This window comes from Callithrix jacchus, chromosome 17 (genome assembly GCF_049354715.1).
Source record: "Callithrix jacchus isolate 240 chromosome 17, calJac240_pri, whole genome shotgun sequence".
Taxonomy (NCBI): Eukaryota; Metazoa; Chordata; class Mammalia; order Primates; family Cebidae; genus Callithrix; species Callithrix jacchus.
The window spans coordinates 76,391,535-76,412,269 of record NC_133518.1 but is presented as its reverse complement, the minus strand read 5'-3'; the positions used below and the strand labels follow the sequence as shown (position 1 = coordinate 76,412,269).

Sequence of the window (20,735 nt, the reverse complement as noted above, 5' to 3'; positions counted from 1 at the left end):
TTTCCCCAAAGGAAACTCTACCCATGTAATAGTCACTCCCCATTTCTCCTCTCCCCAAGCCCCTGAAAACCACTTATCTAAAATTTTTAGGGACCGCCAACTGTTTTTGCAATTGGCTGCAGCTTTTTACATCCTCACCATGGATGTGTGAGAACTGCAATTATTTCCCCATCACCAGCACTTGTTACTGCCTGCATTCTTTTTATGGGAGTCCTCCTAGTGGGCATGAAGTGATATCGCATTGAGGTTTTGGTTTGCAAAAGCAAATGGCTGATGACTGATGATGCTGGACATCTCTCCATGTGTGTGTTAGTCATTTGTATATCTTCCTTGGAGAAATCACTATTCAGATACTTGGCTCGTCTTTTAGTTGGGTTCTCTTTTTATTGTTGCGTTGTAAGAGTTCTTTACATATTCTGGATCATAGTCCTTTATCAGGTATATGACTTGTAAATATTTTCTCCTAGTCAGTTTTTTCATTTCCTAGTGGTGTCGATTAAAGCACAAAAATTTTAAACGTTAATGAGGTCCAGTTTACTTATATTTTTTTCTTTTGTCACTTGTGCTCAGAGCCCAGACTCTTAACTCTACCCCCATGGGGCTCTGCCTTGGGATGACTGTGACTTTCATCTTTCTGCCATATACAACCTCTGCCTCTGGTGAATGAAAAGCACAATGCAGGGGCTAAGGCAGGTGCTGCTGTGGCTACAGTGAGGGGCAGATGGAAGCAGGAAGTAGGGTCAGGAATCTCCAGGGGAGTCTCAAGCAGGGTGAGGGTGAGAGTGTGCCTCATGGACTGGGGAGGAGCTTTAGAGAATGCAGGACGGCAGCAGGAATGGAACCATTGAGGGACAGTCTCAGAGGCTTTGGACGGTGCAGCGTGTTCTTTGAGATCATCTCCTGACCCGGTGTTTGGGCAGTACCAGAGAGGAGTGGTTCAGAGGTCAACTTGGAGCCAGAATGTCTGAGTCAAATCCCAGCTTCTCACTCACGAGGTGGCAACTGGGTAAGTTACCTCACCTCCATTTCCTCTTCTGGATATGAGCATGATGGCATCTGCTCGCTTCCTGGGATAACAGGAAGGAGTAAATGAAACGATGGCTGTAAAGCACTCGGCCCATTGCCCCATGACTGCCAACACTGGGCACATGTCAGTGATGTTACATAAGGAGCCTGGAGGGGGCACTTGGGCCAACATAAGACAAGTTTATTTCACTCTTTATTCTGTCATTTATATCCATGCCCTTAAAACTCCAAACCCAGGTAGTCACTGGAGACCCAGGGGTAGTGAAGCCCTAAATGGAGGCAAGGTTAGGAGGGTGATAAGAACCATCACGGAGAGGCTGAGAGAAGACACTGGCCGTGGTGGCGTCAGGGAGCACTGATTTTTGGGCCAGTGTTTCATGCCCTCCAATGTGCACATAAATCATTTGGGCTTATTAAGAAGCAATGGGCTGGGGTGGAGCAGAGATTCTGCATTTCTAATAACCACCCAGGCTGCTGGTCCTCAAACGGTACTTAAAATAGCAAGGAGCTAAAAGGCCTGAGTTCTGGTCCAAGCTGGGCCAGCAGGGTGCTAAGCAGATCCCCTCTGCCCTCAGAACCCAAGATGCAGAAGACGGGCCTAGGACAGCTCTATTGTGCAGGTATACCCTGAAGATTAAGGAACAAGGGAGCTGAGAAGGCACCCTGCAATGGACCCATTTTCTGGGACACAGATGCAGACAGGGAGACTCGGAGAGGCAGGAACAGGCAGGGTCCTAGCACGCCCCGTGGACCCAGTCCTCCCGGAAGGGCCACCTCTCCTGGGCTCCTTGCTGTACAGAGGCCTCCGCACCCCTGCACAGTGATGCTGGCTTCAGGAAGAGGTGCCACCAGGAGTCACAGTCTCTATTGTTTCCCACAGGCACTGTGCTCTCAGACATCATCCAGAAGTACTTCTTCTCCCCGACGCTCTTCCGAGTCATCCGCCTGGCCCGGATCGGCCGCATCCTCAGACTCATCCGAGGGGCCAAGGGGATCCGCACGCTGCTCTTCGCCCTCATGATGTCCCTGCCTGCCCTCTTCAACATCGGGCTGCTGCTCTTCCTCGTCATGTTCATCTACTCCATCTTCGGCATGGCCAACTTTGCTTATGTCAAGTGGGAGGCCGGCATCGACGACATGTTCAACTTCCAGACCTTCGCCAACAGCATGCTGTGCCTCTTCCAGATCACCACGTCGGCCGGCTGGGACGGCCTCCTCAGCCCCATCCTCAACACCGGGCCCCCCTACTGCGACCCCAATCTGCCCAACAGCAACGGCTCTCGGGGGGACTGCGGGAGCCCAGCCGTGGGCATCCTCTTCTTCACCACCTACATCATCATCTCCTTCCTCATCGTGGTCAACATGTACATTGCCATCATCCTGGAGAACTTCAGCGTGGCCACAGAGGAGAGCACCGAGCCCCTGAGTGAGGACGACTTCGACATGTTCTATGAGACCTGGGAGAAGTTTGACCCAGAGGCCACTCAGTTTATCGAGTATTCAGCCCTGTCTGACTTCGCCGATGCCCTGTCTGAGCCACTCCGTATCGCCAAGCCCAACCAGATAAGCCTCATCAATATGGACCTGCCCATGGTGAGCGGGGACCGCATCCATTGCATGGACATCCTCTTCGCCTTCACCAAAAGGGTCCTGGGGGAGTCTGGGGAGATGGACGCCCTGAAGATCCAGATGGAGGAGAAGTTCATGGCAGCCAATCCATCCAAGATCTCCTACGAGCCCATCACCACCACACTCCGGCGCAAGCACGAGGAGGTGTCAGCCACCGTCATCCAGAGGGCCTTTCGCAGGCACCTGCTGCAGCGCTCCATGAAGCACGCCTCCTTCCTCTTCCGTCAGCAGGCGGGCAGCGGCCTCTCCGAAGAGGACGCCCCTGAGCGAGAGGGCCTCATCGCCTACATGATGAATGAGAACTTCTCTCGGCCCCCTGGCCTGCCCTCCAGCTCCTCCATCTCCTCCACTTCCTTCCCACCCTCCTATGACAGTGTCACTAGAGCCACCAGCGATAACCTCCAGGTGCGGGGGTCTGACGACAGCCACAGCGAAGATCTCGCCGACTTCCCCCCGTCTCTGGACAGGGACCGTGAGTCCATCGTCTGAGCCTCGGCCACACCGAAAAGCAGCCTGTTGCACCGTGGCCAACCTAAATGCAGTCAGTCGCAAACCACCCTGGGGCCTTCCTGGCTTTGGGGGTGAGAAATGGGCCTCGGCCCCTTGGCTCAGCCAGCCAGAGTTCCGTGGCACTGCGTGGACACCCGGAGCAGCTGGCCTGTGCCTGCAGGCCTCGGGCAGACCTGTGGCCTGGTCTGGTCAGGCAGTCCCTGGGGCTCTGAAAAGCAACTTCACCCCAGCTGCGGAGACGAAATAGAAAACTGAGACTCTATATGTTGTGAATGGGCTTTCATAAATTTATTATATTTGATATTTTTTTACTTAAGCAAGGAACTAAAGATTTTTCCATGGGCATGGGCAGCGATTCACGCTGTCTCTTCTTAACTCTGAACAAGAGTGTCTATGGAGCAGCCAGAACTCTGTTTTCAAAGCCGAAGTGGACTCCAGTGTGGCTCCCACAGGCCTTCACTGCCCAGGGTAGAATGGGGTCCCTCTCCCACTTGAGTTGAGATGCTGGGAGGGCTGAACCCCGCTCACACTAGCACACACACACGGTCCTCACACATGGAGGCCAGACACAGGCCATGGGACCTAGGCTCCCAGCCTAAGGGAGACAGGCCTTTCCCTGGTGGCCCCAAGGGTGGGGTTCTTGTCTGCGGGGTTCCCCCTGGCCTTCTGTTATCTCCACGCTCCCATTTTCCCTGTGTTTTTACACAGGTCACATGGGGTCAGTCCTACAAAATAAAAGACTTCCGGAGGAGAGTGGCCTGGGTCCCAGGGCTGGCCCCAGGTCACTGATACTGCCTCTTCTCCCCTCCCATAAGAGTATTAACCTTGAAACCAAAGGGCACGAGGGTGCCAGCCCCACTCGTGCCTGGCATACAGCCTGTCCTTGCTCCTGGAACCTGGCAGGCCCTGCCCAACAGGCCAAGGGCAGAGAAGGCTGAGGCATGTGGGTTTGGGGCTAAGAGGCTCAGCATCCCTCAGCCACGCGTCCCCTCAGCCTGCATGAAGACAGGAAACTTCTGCCATCTCCCGGGGCTCTCTGGACCTTTCCACCTCTGACCATACACAGAGGAGTTTTCTGTGTGATCCCAGCTCCTCTCAACACGCAGAGACATGGGAGTGAGGAGAGGAACTTGGCCCTGCACCCTGTGCAGGGAAAGGGGTGGTCAGGCCCAGTTCTCCCACCTTAGAGGGAAATGAACCATGGCCCCTTTGGGAGAGGGGGCTCTGTGGTCAGGTCTAGCCTCTGTGGCTATGCCCGGGATCCTGATGGGACCCACACACAGGACCTCGAGTGGAATGAACCGTGGCCTCTTTGGGAGAGGGGGCTCTGTGGTCAGGTCCAGCCTCTGTGGCTCAGCCGGGATCCTGATGGGACCCACACACAGGACCTCTTTGGGGCAAGGTCCAGGTGGCCCTACAGGTCTTGTCAGAAGGCTTTTTCAGGGAAAAATATTTTACTAGTCCAATTACCCCCAGGACCTCTTCAGCTGCTGACAATCCTATTTAGCATATGCAAATCTTTTAAGGTAGAGAACTGTCACCATGAGGTCACAGGGTCAATTGGCAGAGCCTGAGCAGGCAGGGGCTTGGCTGCCCGATTCCAGCTCTCCTTCAGAGCCCCCTCCAGCGGGCACTGCCTCCCAGGCCACCTCAGTCTCACCTGCCCACTCTGGGCTGGCTGCTCCTAACCTACCTCGCCGAGCTGTCGGAGAACTGGACATTTGTGACACCCATGGCAGTGCTGAAGGGGGCATTGCTGGCGAGTAAAGTATTACGTTTCTTCTTGTCACCCCAGTTCCCTTGGTGGCAACCCCAGACCCAACCCATGCCCCCGAGAGGTCTATTTCTCTTCTCCCATGTTCCCTTTGAGTCCAGTGTGGGACATACATAGTTGAACTGTCCCAGTGACGTTTCTCTAAGTGGAAATCCTATTTTTGTAGATCTCTGTGCTTTGCTCCCAAGGTTAGAGAGGTGTGTGCCCCTCCTGGGTGCTCACCGCCCGAGGGACAGGCAGGAATGCAATTGAGAGGTAGGCCGGGCTGCCAGCCCAGCTGGCCGGAAGGAGACTGTGGTTTTGTGTGTGTGGACAGTCCCGGATCCTTGAGACAGGTGCCTGGGGCTGGCTGCAGACGGTGTGGCTGGAGGCAGGGGGAGCCAGACCCAACTCCTTAGCTTTTAGCCTGGCTGCCACTTTTTTAAGTTCCAGAACTGCACAATGACCAGCAGGAGGGGAGAGGAGAGTAGGAAAAAGGAGGGAGGGACAGACATCAAGTGCCAGATGTTGTCTGAACTAATCAAGCACTTCTCACCAAACTTGATGTATAAATAAAATGCATATTTTTAAAACAAACCAATAAAGGCTTACATGACCTGGTCTAGGCTCTGTCCTTGTGCTGAGACTTGACGAGAGTGGTAGCAGAGGCCCGAGGGCCTGGGAGATGGCCTCGTCCTGAGCAAGTCTGGGGACCCTGCTGAGAGCATGACAGTGACCACAGTAACCACGGTTTACATGCACACTGCCGCACCCCCATCACCCCCATCCACGTCCAGAACGTTCGTATCAGCCCAAATTACCCCAAACCCATTAAACACTAACGCCCCACTCCTCCCTTCCCCAGCCCTGGGGAAATGCCATTCTACTTTCCATCCCTACGGATTTGACTAAGTGCCTTCTCTAAGTGGAAACACACAATATTTGTCCTTTTGTGACTGGCTTATTTCACGTAGCATCATGTCCTCAAGGTGTATCCACATTACAACGTATCTCCTTCCTTTTTTAGGATTTTTTTCAGGATTTTCAGAATTTTCTTTTTTTTTAATGTTCAGAATTTCCATCCTTGTTAAGGCTGAATAATATTCCACTGTATGTATTTTGCTTATCCTCTCATGCACTGGGGGACACTTGGGTGGCTTCCACATTTTAGCTATTGTAAATAATGCTGCTGTGAACATGAGTGCACTAGTGTCTGAGACCTTGCCTTCCATTCCCTTGGGTAGTGCCCAGAAGTGGAATTGCTGCATCACGTGGCGATTTCATTTTTAATGTTTTTAGGAACTGCCATACTGCCTCCCACAGCCAGGGGTTCTAGTTCGTCCACACCCTCATCACCTTGTATTTTCTGTTTTTTTCAAATAGCAGTTATCCTAAAGTGTCTGAGGTGGTTTCTCATTGCAGTTTTTTTGTTTGTTTGTTTGCTTGCTTTTTGTTTTTTTGAGACAGAGCCCTGGTCTGTCGGCCAGGGTAGAGTGCAATGGCGTGATCTCAGCTCACCTTAACCTCCACCTTCCGGGTTCAAACGATCCTCCCCGCTCCTCCCGAGTAGCTGGAACTACAGGTGCCCGCCACCACGCCTGGCTAATTTTTGTATGTTTAGTAGAGGTGGGGTTTCACAATGTTAGCCAGGCTGGTCTCGAACTCCTGACTTCAGTTGATCCACCCACCATGGCCTCCCAAAGTGCTGGGATTACAAGCGTGAGCCGCCGCGCCCGGCCTCGTTGTGGTTTTGATCTGCATTTTCCTAATGATCAGTTATGCTGAATGTCTTTACACGTGCTTGTTGGTCATTTGTATTTCTTCTTTGGAGAAATGTCTACTCGAGTCCTTTGAAGTTGTGTTATTTGTCATTGTTGACTTTTAGAAGCTCTCTCTATATTCTGGATTCTTTATCAGATATATGACCCGCACACATTTTCCCCCTTCTGTAGGTGCCTTTTTACTCTGTTGAGGTTGTCTTTGGATGCACAAAACTTTAGTTTTCATGAAGTCCATGGTCTGCTTTTTCTTTTGTTGACTGTGCCTGCTCAGCTGCCTTTGGCAGAACATCCTCTGGTGTCTAAGGTTCAAGTTCTTTAGGCCCTATGCTTTCTCCCAAAAAGAGCAGAAAACACATTGTCTTCCCCTTTGAAGAGTCTTGATCTTTCCTGAGGCCAACCCTCTCCCAAGAGCCCCAGGACAGCCCCAGGACAGCTGCTCGCTTTGCACATCTCCAGAGCTTTCAGGCCCAGCCCAGCCAACTCTGAGCTCCTCCGCCTCCCCGCGAGCCTGTCTGTGAAGGTGCTCCCACAAATCCATCCCCAGCCACATGCAGCCCTCACTCCTCACCCCTCACCTGGCCCAAGCCCCGCTGGCTCCACCTCCTTTGTATCTTTCAAATCCCACCTTTTGGCTCCATCTTATTGTCCGTTCCTTGGGTGAGGCCGCCATCGCACCTCATGGAGGCCACCAAGAAGCTCCTTCCTCTAACTTCATCCATTCCAAACTCTTCTCCACTCAGCTACCAGAGTGATATTTTCATCCAAGATAACTACACTCTGGATAAGACCTCACAGTGGCTCTCTATTGCCTCAGATCAAGGCAAACCCCTCACAGGTCCCCCCAGCCCTGCCAACCTCTGTAACAGCATCTCTTCCAGCCCCCAAAGGCTCCAGGCTCTTCCTCGTCCCAGCCTTGCCAGAACACTCTTCTCCTTTCCACTCAACCTTCAGGCCTCCCTGAATGTCCCTTCCTCTGGGAACCTCCCCTGACACCGCCGGGCCCCTCCCCACAATGTGCCCACTCTTGATGCTTCCCTGTCACAGCCCTCCACGCTTCTTACAAACACCTGCAAAGCCATTATGTGAACAAACACAACCCCGGATGTAACAGAACCCAGCCTTGGTCTCTGTCCTTTCCTGTCCCTTTCAGCTTTATTCAGTGGCGATCATCTTCCCTGGCCCTGGAGAAAACCCGGGCAGATCCTGTAGCTTTGAAGCTCAGTCTTAGCTCAGTCTAATCAGTTTGTGTTGTAAATACAGGCTCAGCCAGGCCAGGAGAGCATCTGATCCCATGACTTGTCAGAGACAGGGTGCCTGATGGCCTGTCCTCCCCAGGCCAGGCAGATGGTTAGAGATGCTCTCACACAGGGCATTGTGGGATCTCTCTTCTGGGTTCCCCTGGGGATGTCTTCCTTTGCCCATGGGCACTGTGAGCCTAGCCCTTCCTGGCAAGGCCCCTCGGCCCTGCCATAGTGGTGCACATTGGCTGTCTGTCTCCCTGCCCACCTCTGGCCCACAGGAAACACATGGAGTGCTTGTCCCACCCACTCTGGGTGGGGGCCATGCTGACAGCAGTGCCCTCTGCAGCCGTGCCTGGCACACTGACCTGCAGCCCTTGCTCTGGGTTCCCAGGGTGGGAGTCAGACCACATCTGCTCATCCGCTTGAGCTTTCCTGGATCCTAGAGGCCCGGTTCTCCATGTAGCCAACATCTCAAAGCTCTGTGAGCAGCTCTGCCCCTCGGCCTGCCTGTGGTGAGAAGGTGGGTGTGACTGCCATGGGCCTTGCCAGAACCTCCTGCAAGGGAAGGCTGGGGTCCAGGAAGCAGCACAGCAACAGCTCTCTCCAAAGAAACCGGCTCCCGGGCCCCGCAGCCCTCCACTCTCTGACCGCTTTTTACATCCTTGATGTGACTAGGGGTCCAAGTGGGTGGCGCCATTTATTCCCCTTGTAAACCAACTTCACGTGAGAGGCATGTGGTTTGGTGGCCTGAAACCTCCAATACTGGTTCTTTGGTTAAAACTGGGGCAGGGATAGTCCACTCACCGCTGGGTTAATCATCTTTCCCCAATCAGACATGAGCTTTTCAAACAGCAGACTACATCCAATTTTTTTTTAAAGAATATCAGAATTTAAAATACTGGTATATCTCATGTGGTAAGGGTGAGTGTTTTGCAAAACTATGGTTTCAGCTCTTATAAAACTTGGGTGAGTGCCCATGTGCGTATCCTGGTGAGTGAGAGAAAATAAACTTACCAGGAACCTCAGTGAAAAGAACTTAAAGGCAGCACAAGAACAGAGTCCATGTCTGCTTTCCTCAGCACTGCATCCCGGGACTAGCTTGGCGGCTGGCACGTGGTGGTAACTCTGACTATTGCGCGTGTGAGGCTGCAACCCACTGTGAGGCCGTGAAGGGGGTCAGGTCTCTCTCACAAGCTCCAGGGGTCCTGATTACTGCCTTGGTCTGGGCCAGCGGGCAGCTTCCCACATTGTTCTTGAAACCAAGGCTTGGAGCCCAGACTTCCCAGCCCCTTGGGTGGGGTCTCCCTGGCTGCCTGAGGTGGGCCCTCACTTGGCCTGGGACCTGGCAGGAGGAGTGAGTGAGGCCGGGACATGGCTGAGGCTGAGAGAGGAGGCCTGTGCTTGCTACAAGGCTGCAGCTGTCACTGGGTCACTCTGGAGTGAGGCTGGGGTCCAGGCAGCGGGTGGCTCTGTGAATGATGGATGCCGGCTCCTGTGTCAGTGGGAAAGCATGCAGCCCAGAGATCTCAGCCCTTGGCAGAGAGAGAGATACTCCTGGACAGACGTCAGCTCTCACCCTGGGGGCCACGGCAGCATTGGCAGCTTCCCTATCCCCTGTGCCAGCAGCTCCTCTGCCATCAGCCCTGATGGCCACGAGACTCAGAGGCCAGGAGGTTGGGAGGGTCAGGGAGACAGAAGCCCAGGCACTCCTATAGGCAGAGACAGCAATGGGGACAGCGACAGAGTGAAGCAAGGGTGTTGTGGCAGGCAATGATGCCAAAGGGCATCCAGTGATGGGCTCAGAGAAGCCGCAAGAACTAGTGTCTCCTGACCCTGGCTGCTTTTGAGAGTCTGCGTGTGCTGGCATGGTGCCTCTGCACACCACCATGGCTCTATGCACACTGTCACTGTGCAGGCTACCTGTGGGTCTAAGGGCTGTGCAAGGCCAGGCTAGAGCTGTTAGTTCATAACACAGTCTCCAGCCCCTGCTCCAGTACTTGGCATAGGTGAGGAGCTGGGAATGTTTGCAGAAGCAGCAAACCGATCAACGAGCTGATTCACTCTCTGCTGAGTTCCCCTGGACCTGCTCCTCCATTTGAACCCTTCTTGTTCCCTCAAGTCTCCTGCCCCTTTTCTCACCAGCAGTCCCACCTTCCACTCTTTGTTTTTCTGGAAAGGGGTCAGACACAGGACCATTTGAAAGTCTCACCAGATGGAGAAACACGGGTGGATTCACCATGCACTCATGTGCATGCAAGGCACGGAGGCTGTAGTCAGAGTCTGTGTCAGGGACAAGGCGGAGGGGCACAGGGAGATACCTGAAACCCTAGGAGAAAAGGGTAGGCTTCTGTCCCAAACCCCCTCGGGCCAGGGCCCCCAGGACATTCCCAGGGACAGAGGCAGGCAGACAGGCTGGAGAAGAGTCAAGGAGAGGGGATGGGTGAGGAACTAGTTCAGAAATGATGCTGAAAGGCTGGCAGCTACCAAGCTCCATCTGAGGGCATCCCAGGGGGACCCCAGGGTCCCTTCGGGAAGCACCACCTCATGTGGGTATCCCAAGCCAGCCTGAGTGGCAGGGGTCAGGGCCAGGCCAGCCTGAGCCCAGCACGTGTAATGACCATCCTGACAAGCATTTCCTCCCACGCCAACTCACGGAGCTGGCATCCCCGAGCAGCTGCCAGGCACCTGCTGTCAGATAGAAAAGCCCCATCATCTCAGCCTTTGTGGACAGACAGGCCGGCTCAGATTCCAGAAAGGCGTGCAAGGTCAGAGTGGAGCCCCCTCCCCGGATGTGGGCTGACCAGCTGGCAGTATGTCCTGTCCTTCTGCCTGCCCGACTCCGTGCTGGCCTCAGCGTGAGGCAGAACGTCACGGAGTGAGTGCTGGGATCCTAGGTGCAAGCTTGCCTCCAGTACGTGTCCTGGGAACTGTCTCTCCTTGGGGCCCGTGTCTGCCACTCATCTTCCCAGGTATCACCCCCTCCCTGGCAGGACCAGGCCACTTCTGTACGGAAGACTGTAGGAGTTGTGGCAAGGAAGGCAGAGGGCAGGGAGGGCTTGCCCAAGAGGAGAGGCCAGTTTAAGAGAGAGAATTGGGACTCCTGTATCCTGTATCAACCTATCACATTTGTAGCCTTCACTCCAGACAGGAGACAAGAAGGAAATGACAAACCAATAAAGCCAATAAATAAAGGGTAATGGAATCATCAGTGTGTGCAGCCTATTCCCCGAGCGGCAGGGCCAGGAGCAGGGCTCAGCCCCTCCCTTGGGGCTCTGTCTCAGCTTCACCCACAGGCCCTGGGAGACAGTTAAAACCACTCACCAGCCCCCACGGGGGTGCCCAGCTGGATTTCCAGCTGCTCAGGCCAAAACGCTTGACGTCATCCTTGCCTCCTCACTTTTTCTCACACCCCACATCCAATCCGGCCGGAAATCCTGTTGGCTCTGCCTTGGAAACATATCCCAAGTTCAACCACTTCTCAACCTCTCCACTGTCACTGCGCTGGTCTGAGCCGCCATCATCTCTCTCTTGGATTCTTGCAGTGGCCTCCTCCCTGGCCCTTGTCCCCCACACAGCAGCCAGTGGGGTCCTGTTAAAATCGAGTCAAATCATGATCACTGAGAGCCATCCAGTGGCCCCATCTCACCCAGAGGAAAAGCCTTTACCCAGCCCTGATCCATCCTTCACCCCCGTGCCCGTAGAAACCCTCTATGGCCCGGCCTCTTGCTCCACTTCAGCCACACAGGCTCCTTACTGGTTCCTGAGCAGGCCAAGCATTCCTGGCCTGGCACCGGAGCACTGGCTGTTCCCTCCTGCCTGGAATGCTCTTCCCCCAGGTATCAGCTTTAGCTCCCCTCCTCCTTCTTCCAAGTCTTAGAGGTCACTTTTGCAATAAGGCCATCCATGACCATCCTATTTTCTTCCCTTTCCCAGCCCACTGTTTTTATTTTTTAATCAGTTTTAGGAAAGTATAATTTATATACAATAAAAGACGCCCTTCTGAAATGCACAGTTTGATGAGTTTTGGCAAATATGTAAGCAGCACAGCCACCGTCATCATTATGATATGGAACAATTCCATCACATCAAGAAGTTGTCTCACCACTTCATGGTCAATCCCCTGTTCCTGGTAATCACTGATTGATTTTCTGTTCCTATAGATTTGCCTTTTCTGGAGAGTTCGTGTAAGTGGAGTAATTTTTGTGTGCAGCCTTGTGTGCCTGGCTGCTTGCACTTAGCATAATGCATGAGAGATCCATCCATGTCATTGTCTGTATGAATTTGTTCCTTTTTATTGTTGAATAGTATTCCACTATATGGACATACCACAGTGTGTTTTCCATTCAATAGCTGATGGGCATTTGAGTTGTTTACCATTTTTGCCATTGTGAATAAAGCTGCCATGAACATATGTATATATGTGTCTGTGTGGGCTTATATGTTTTGGGTTTTTGGGGTTTTTTTTTTTTTTTTGAGATGGAGTCTCACTCTGTCACTCAGACTAGGGTGCATTGGCATGACCTCAGCTCACTGCCACCTCATCCTCCCAGGCTCAAGCAATCCTCCCACCTCAGCCTCCCAAGTAGCTGGGGCTACAGACATGCACCAACATACCCAGCTACATTTTTTGTATATCTGATAGAGACAGGGTTTACCACATTGCGCAAGCTGGTCTCAAACTCTGGAGCTCAAGTGATCTGCCCGCCTCAGCCTACCAGGCATGCTGGGATTACAGGTGTGAGCCACCACACCTGGCTATGTTTCTATCTCTAGAGTAAATAGCTAAGAATTGAATCTTAGAGCTATATGAGTAGTGTACGTCTAATTTTACATGACATTGTCAAATGTTTTCCAAAGCATTTGTTGGCTTTGCATTCGGGTACTGTATGTCCATGTCAGCATTTAGTACTGCCAGCCTTATTTTCCCTTTAACTTCAGCCATTTAAGTGGGTGTAACTTGTCATTTTAATTTGCATTTCCCTGATGACTAATGATGTTGAGCATGTCTTTTTTTTTCTTCAAGAGACAAGGCCTTACTCTGTCGCCCAGGCTGGAGTGCGGTGGCACAATCATAGCTCATTGTAATTTGAAATCCCAGACTCAAGGGATCCTCCCACCTCAGGCTCCTGAGTAACTGGGACTATAGGCATGAGCTACTTTTTGTTTTTTAATTTTGTAGAGATGGGGTCTCCCTATGTTGCCCAGGCTGGTCTCAAACCCCTGGGCTCAAACGGTCCTCCTGCCTCAGCCTCCCAAAGCCTAGGATTACAGGCATGCGCCACCGTGCCTGTAACGTGAGCATCTTTCCATGTGCTTATCGGCTATTTCTCTATCTTCTTTGGTGAAATGTCTGCCACTGTTTTAAAGAGCTCTCAACAATGCTTCTATGCTTACATCATCACTGGAAGGAGCAAGCCTCCCTGTGTGTGATAAACTTCCACTGCTCTGACACAAGCTTTCTGTGTGATCTGGGGAAACTGACCTCACTGCTCCAATCTCTGTTCCCTTGTCTATAAAATGGGGAAAATAACAACAGCTGCTTCCCAGGGTAGTGCGAGGACTAAGGAAATTAAGATTTGTAAAGAATTTACAATGATCCCCAAAATATAGCAAGCACTTAATAAATGTCTAGTATGATGACGGTGATGATGATTACTAACCCCTATGTGACTCATTCATGTCAATCCCATTTCCCTCTTCAAGCCCAATGTTTTAATCTATAAATGGCTGTGGGAGAGGCCGGGGGCTGGACAATCTCTAAGTCCTGTCCACAGTAGCATCCCTGAAGTCTAGAATCATTCTGTTTATGGACACACACTTACAGGTCCTTTCCCCTCCCAGGGCATGCCCAGCAGCCAGCCACCTATGGACTCTAGAGTTACACACACAAGGCAACAGGAAGCTCACCTCCAACTCCTAACCCCCAGAAATGGCCTAGGCCCAGCTCCTCAATCATCCAACAGAAGGACCATGAGACACTGAAAGGATGAGGGAGATGGAGAAGTCAGAGGCAGAGCTGGGAAGGGCAGGTGACACCAGGCAAGACCAAGAGACAGCGGAAAGCTGGGGAGAGCAGTGTGGCCGTGCAGGGCTGCATGTCCTGCTCCTGCAGTGGCTCCACATGCTCTCCCACTCCAGCCTCTACCTGCCGCTAGGCAGCCCCACAGGTCTGCAGGCCCAGGCCTCCAGCAGCCCTGCTTTCACCCCTCTGTGACTCGGGGGGAAAGCTGGGCCCCCGAGGGAAGCATCTCAAGTCCCTGAGCCCCTCCCTTGCAGCCCGTGGGGTGGGGAGGAGGACAGAAATGTTGGGAAATCAGTGTACACAGATCTGGGGCTGGTGCCAGGGTGCCACAGGGAGCGAGGAGGAGGTGATGAGAGAAGGGTATGGCAGCTCAGCAGGGCCTGGGCCGCAGGCAGGGCAGGAGGCACGGTGGGGATGAGACTGGGGCAGCGGAGGGGCTGGGAGGCTGGGAGAGCAAAGGGTTATAGAGGGTAGAGGCCAGAGATTTCTGAAAGACCAGATCAGGGAGGAGAAGAGGTCCCGAGCGGCCAGGGTGCAAGAGGGGTGAGGAGGACGAGAGAAAGGAGCAGGGGTGTGGTTGGAGGAGACGAACCTCTGGTCCTCCCAGCCTCCCAGTCCTTCACTTCCACTAAGCATGCTCTTCATGCTCATTGTCACCTCCTTGACTGTGGGCAGCCCTACCCAGCCACCAGCCCCTGCCAGGACCCACTTGGCACCCTGGCCACCCAATGTCCTCCTCCCCTCCAGGCCAGCCACCACCTCAGCTGCCCTCGCCACCCATCTGCTGCAAGGCCCCACCACAGAGCCCCCACAGCCAATTTCTCTGCTCCCACACCCTGGCTGAAACCCACCCACCCCCAAGCATAGATTCACTATAAAGCCACACATCTCCCCTTGCCAGCCCTACCTACTGCCCTCTCTCTTGTGGACATGCTAACATTTGAAGGAAGGATGAATACTGAGCAGTGGGGCCAACTGGAGGCTCCAGAACCAGAGGGTCCCCTTCCTCACTCACTCACTCCCACCAGGTGAGATCAGCCTACATATGGGACCCACTGCAGAAACCGAGGCATCGGCCCACTCTGTTTAGCAACAACATATGAGCATCTTAGAGATAATGGAGTTACAATAATGAGCAAAACCAGACAGGGTCCCTGTCCTCACATAGCTCACAGTCAAGTCAGGAAAACAGATATTAGCCTCCAAATCCACAAACAAGGCTGTTTATAGTTACAAAACTATATGGTGGGGTGGGGAGTACAAAGAGCAATGAGGGAGAATCTCCGGGGAGCAGGGGCAGGAAAGCCTCTGTTGAAGATGTAGCATTGGAGTCCACCCATGGCAGGCATTTCCAGGCAGAGGGAAGAGCAGATGCAGAGGCCCTGAAGTGGAAGGGACGTGGCCCACTCTAGAAGGGAAAGAAAAGGCCCATGGCTGGACCCAGAGAGTGAGAGGAAGCCCAGCCCACTGAGGTCAAGGAAAGGAGTGAGGACGCGACTTTGAGGCACCGTGGAGCTGCTGGAGGGGTCACTGTTCCACATACTTTGTATTATTTGGGGATGGGGGTGTGGATGCTAATCAGGTTTGTGCTTTAGAAAAATCCCTTTCTATTCTCATGAGGAGAAACTAATCAGGTGATCTACAGAGAGAGATGAGGGTGACTTGGACCAGGATGGGGACAGTAGAGAATTAGAAACTTGGGAGCCATTCTGGACACAAAATGGGTAGACAGGGCACTTGGAGGTGGGAGAGGAGGTGTCTCTGGTCTCTGGCTAGGACAGCCGTGAACGTACCACAAGAGGCTTCCTCTGATCACCTCCCAGGCAACCCTCAGGCCTCCTACGTCTGCCTTAGGAGACCTTGGCAAGCAGAATGGACGACCACTTGGGACCTGTTCTGTCTAAGAATGAATAATTCCAGCTGCCATCCACCCAGATCCTGCCTCTTACAGCCACCACAGGGAGCCAAGCTGTAAAAAGAGCAAGTTCCCAACACCTGCTGAGGCAGTGCCCATTCGTCGCTGGTGATGGTGACACTGGCTTCTCCAGCATCTGTGGATGCAGCTGTCTGAGCTGTCCCTTGGGCACAGAGCACAAAGGTGGCCTCAATCCACTCTTAATTTTTTCTGTTAACCCATCAAGAATTTACATGGACATCAAGAATTTACTAGACATGCCATGTCTAGTCCCTCCCTTAAGGAATTTGCATCTTCTGAATTGTTTTTTAAAAAAAACAAGTGAAATAGGGATTGGGGGTCTGACCAGCTCTACCACGTCACTATTGAGGACACGCATAGCATCCTCACAGGGACAGTGTCACTACTCAAAGTCAGCTGGATCCTGGGCCCCCCCACTATGACTCATATCTAGGTGGCACTCCTGTCTATAACCACAGTCCCTGGCCAGGAACACAGGCACAGTGTCAGCACGGCCGAGTCTCCAGAGCTCCCAGCAGGTAGCCTCATGCCATGCCAAGAACAGCCTTACCCCCGGAAACACAGGTGAGTCCTGTTGTAAGCCCCATTCACCTCCCTAGACTCGTGTATTCCTCATATTCATCTCATTTCAGAAGCCCCGTGGCTCAAGGCCTTTTTTGTGGCCACCTCACTCCATCCCAACAAATGCCCTTCAATTCACATCCCAGGAGCGGCAGTTGGACAGTATTTTCTTCCCTTGCAGAGGTTCTGGGCTCCCTATGTCAACTGATGCACTTCCTCCAGGAACCAGCTTTGCGTACCAGAGATATCAGGGAGAGGAGGCTTTGGATCTAGTCTCAAAACGTAAACTGACTCCAAGTGGGGGAACCAAGGCCATCACCCTACATTTGCATAACTAAGAAAACTATTTAAGTGGCTTTCACTGAACTCCAGTTATTTCATTTTAAACTGTCCCTGTGACTTGTGGACACAGAGAGTGGACTTCACCAGGCATTTAAATCCTCCTCACTGGTCCCCAGAGCCTTGAAGAGGCTTATCTGAGAACAGACCTCCCACAGCACCCTATCCCAGCCTCCACATAGGCTCTGCTCTGAGTGCTTCTCAGGCAGGGAAAAGGAACACGTCCAGGTGGAAATCTTCCAAATGTGTCTTCCCCAATCACCTTGTCACCGGATTGTTCTCAGCAAAAACTTTTTCATAAATTATCTTTGCCTTTGGCTGTTCACACACAAAGGTCACATAGTTGTCTGCCTCTGGTATCACATGTCGCTGTAGATGGTTTCAGAGGTTCCCACAGCTGGAATCTCCAGAGGAATTTTGATGAAGAAAAGAGAAATATGAGGTCATGATAAAGAGGGAAAGGGAGGAAAGAGAAGGTGGGAAAGGCCTGGAGAGCTAGAAGGGGAGAGGGGAGTCTCTACCTAGGTGATCCGGCTCCTTTCCCCTTTCCATCCCTAAGCCACACTTCCTTCAGTAGTGGCCTCACCATCTATGCATCCAAGTGAACAGCTAATAAAAAGGGCCAACTGGAAGCAATAACACAGCAGTATCCATGAGCACACACAGCACCCAAATCTTGGTTTCTAAATATCATTCTCCCTTAAAAGGAACCAGGACTCCTGGGTGAAATGGCTGATTCCGGGCTAGAGCCAGGAAAATACCAGAAAACCTGGAACATGTTATTGTGCCAGAAAACAAAAAAGTGCTCAAAGACTGATGAAGAAAAATGTCAAAAGACACAGGAGCCAGTATGAATGGGCCAGCTGGTAAGTTTAGAAGTAATGATGGTGTAAAAAATTATTAGTGGGCAAAAACTAGTGGGTAGAAGTTTGATGAGGAATATAGTCTCAAAGTATCTCCCCACAATTACTTACTAATTAGAAAGAGAAGATGGTAATTCTACAGGAGGGGAACTTAACAGACACCACTTAAGCTGAGTGGTCAAAATTATATCTCTAACAAATGGAAAAGCTGACATAGTGGGCCTCCTGAGGTAAGACTGTGAGAAAGATGCAGCATCACCTTCAGAGTAATCATGTCCAAAGCGTGTCGCCTGAAAGGAACAATGAGGACACATGCAACAGAATTTCAGCAACATTACTCTTCAAATAACTGGCCTGCACGCTTCAAAATTGTCAAATATAAGAAGCAGAAAGAAAGGCTGAGGAACTCTCCCAGATTAAAGGAGGCGACAGAGACATGAAAGCTGAATACGATGAGTGACCCAAGAACAGGAAAAAGAAATAGAAAGAAAGAAGATATGATGAGAGAACTGGTGAAATGTACTCATGGACTGTGGATTCCATAACAGTTTTAGACCAATGTTAGATTTTCTGATTCTGATAACTGTACTGTGGTTTTGTAAGAGAATATCCTTGTCCTTACCAACACACACAAGTAGCTAGGGCCAAAAAAGCATGATGTCTTCAACTTATTCTCACGTGATTCCGCGAAAATTGTGTGCATGTGCATATGTGTATATATGCTATGTATACTTATGTAATATATAGTATACCATAAACATATATTTATATATATGACAAAAGAGAGAATGATAAAATACATGTGCAAAATATAAACAATTGCTGAATCTGCATAATGGGTGTATGGAAATTTCTTGCAACTTTTCTGCATCCAAGTTTGGAATTAAATTTACAAAAATATTACTAATGGCCAGCAATTACACTGTACCCAATATGGTTTAAAACAGGTTACATATTTCAGCTTATTTGGCACTTACAACAGTTCTACAAGGTATGTAGTATGATCTATCATTCACATCGTGATTTTCATTTTACAGATGGGGAAACCAAGGCACAGGGAAGTCGTACTACTTGCTTGGGCTCCCGGACCTGGTTAACATGAGATTTGGCCCCAGGTCCATCAGCCTGGCTCAAGAATGTGCTCTTAGCACGCTTTGATGCCTCCTAAGCCAGGTAGAGGCTGAGAATGGAACCCACAGAGGACGGCAGGCACACCCTGGCCACAGACCACACACAGCGGGGCTGCCTAGAGGAGCGTGGTTGCAGCCTGCTCATCAAAATAGTCTTCAGATCGAAACACAGAAGAGAGCCATTTAGATCAGAGTTCAGGGCCATAGAGCCTGGGGGCCTGATGTGCAGGGGGCTGGACACCCAGACCAAGACCCTCCACCCTGAAGGGTTTCCTGTAGCCTCTGGCTTTGTCCTGTTTGTCTTCTCCTTCCCCTTCCCTAGAGCTCCAAGTTTCTGTCTCTTTCTCCAAGATTTTTCTCCTCCCTCCACTCCATCCCAGTGAACCCAGAAATAAGGAGTTTCTGGCAGGGACTTCTGGTGAACAGTGGCCTTAGAGGAAAGAGGTGGGCCAGGACAGAGAAGTGGCCCAAAAGCCAGGGAATGGAGTTGGAGGGGGAAGACTGGAAGCTGACGGTCACAGGGATAGAGGAGATGGGGTGAGGAGAGGAGACAAGAGGACCGGCCATTGAAGTTTGCCCAGTGATAAGAAGCAGTGTGTGTGCCAGGCCCCAGCATCAGCAGGCACTGCAGGAACAGGCCTGGCGGGGGTGGGAGGCGGTCATCCTCCTTGGCACTTTGCCAGAAAGGACTGAGGGAGGTCTGTCTCCTACCATCTCTGAGAAGGCTAAGGTCACGTGGAGCAGAAACAAATCTCCAGCGAGGGGCTGTCAGGGAGGGTGCCTGCTTGCTAGGGCCTGTCTAGTCTGACAGGGCAATGGGGGTTGGGGTGAAAAGATGCTGACGTCTGAATTCAGAAGTGGAGTGGACCCCTACCATCACCCTCCCTGCCGAAGGGCCTGTCACAAGGTGGCCGTGGCTCACACCCGCTTATCAGCGCCGGGGTGTGGAGAGGGTGTCGCAGACGGGAGATAGGGCTGGGACAGGGCTGTCCACACCGTCCCTGCTCTGCCTCCCTCATTCACACCTCCTCAGAGGCCCTCGGCCCACTTTGCCCCTGCGGCCTCCGGCCCGCCCCACTGTGCCTTCTCTACAAACCACCCCAGCAGGCTGCCTTGCTCCAAGGATTGTTGTGCCCTGGACAATTAAGAGACCAAAGGGGAGGGACCCTGGACACCTGTCTAGCCCCAACTCCTCACTTTACAGATAGAGAAACTGTGGAGTGAGGAGCTGCCACTTACCTAAAATCCTGCGGCAAGGACACCGAGGAGCCGGAACTGGAAGGCAGGCTCTCACCCAGACGAGAACACAAAAGAGTCTGAACCTCGGCTGGGGGACCCCTGAGAGCAGAGTCCCAAGGGCCATAGTGAAGGAAGACTGAGGGGGCACATCATCCTGAGGAGGGCCAGTCTCTGCACACTTGAGACTCATGCAGGGAAGGAGAGCACAGTCACATCAGATCATCCCAGGCTCCACCTGCCTTGGGTAGGAGCCCCCCAGGGCAGGGCTCTTTCATCCCTGCCCCTAGATTAGCTCTCCCCCACCTGTGTCTGAATGGTGATGGGTGGCAAGGGGTCAAAGACTCTCTCTGAAGTGGTACGCAGGGTAGGGGCACAGAGCACATCAATCAAGAGGCTAGTGGGGGAAGCCAGGGGCTTTCCTGGGTGCGGGGATGGAACCTGAACACTGTCCTTCCTGGTGGTCTAAGAAGCTGGATGGGCCGCATTTGCACCGAGGCCTCAAAGGGGCTAGGAAGGCTCAGCAAACTTAAGGCCACTGCCTGCCACTGTCCCCGCCCCTTCAGCCTTGGAGGACATTTGGGTAGATCTTTCTCTCTGGGCATCACCAGAGCTAGGACATTTCGTCCTGTGCCTGTGGAGTGACTAGAGCTGGAGGAGGGAGAGCATGGAAATAATTCTGAGATCCTGTTCGGGGGTCGGTAAGGG

General features: G+C 52.3%; 1 protein-coding gene across 10 annotated transcripts in view; it reads left to right on the top strand.

Annotated features, from left to right (window-relative positions):
- SCN5A (sodium voltage-gated channel alpha subunit 5) overlaps positions 1–5,539 on the top strand; it is a 103,134-nt gene extending 97,595 nt beyond the window's left edge. For all 10 annotated transcript variants that reach the window (XM_078354661.1, XM_078354660.1, XM_035277747.3 and 7 more), the window contains one exon: positions 1,907–5,539. In XM_078354661.1, coding sequence (XP_078210787.1) covers positions 1,907–3,144 — 1,238 coding nt within the window. In that variant the 3' untranslated portion in view covers positions 3,145–5,539. The remainder of the gene's footprint in view (positions 1–1,906) is intronic.
- Positions 5,540–20,735: the final 15,196 nt, after the last annotated feature.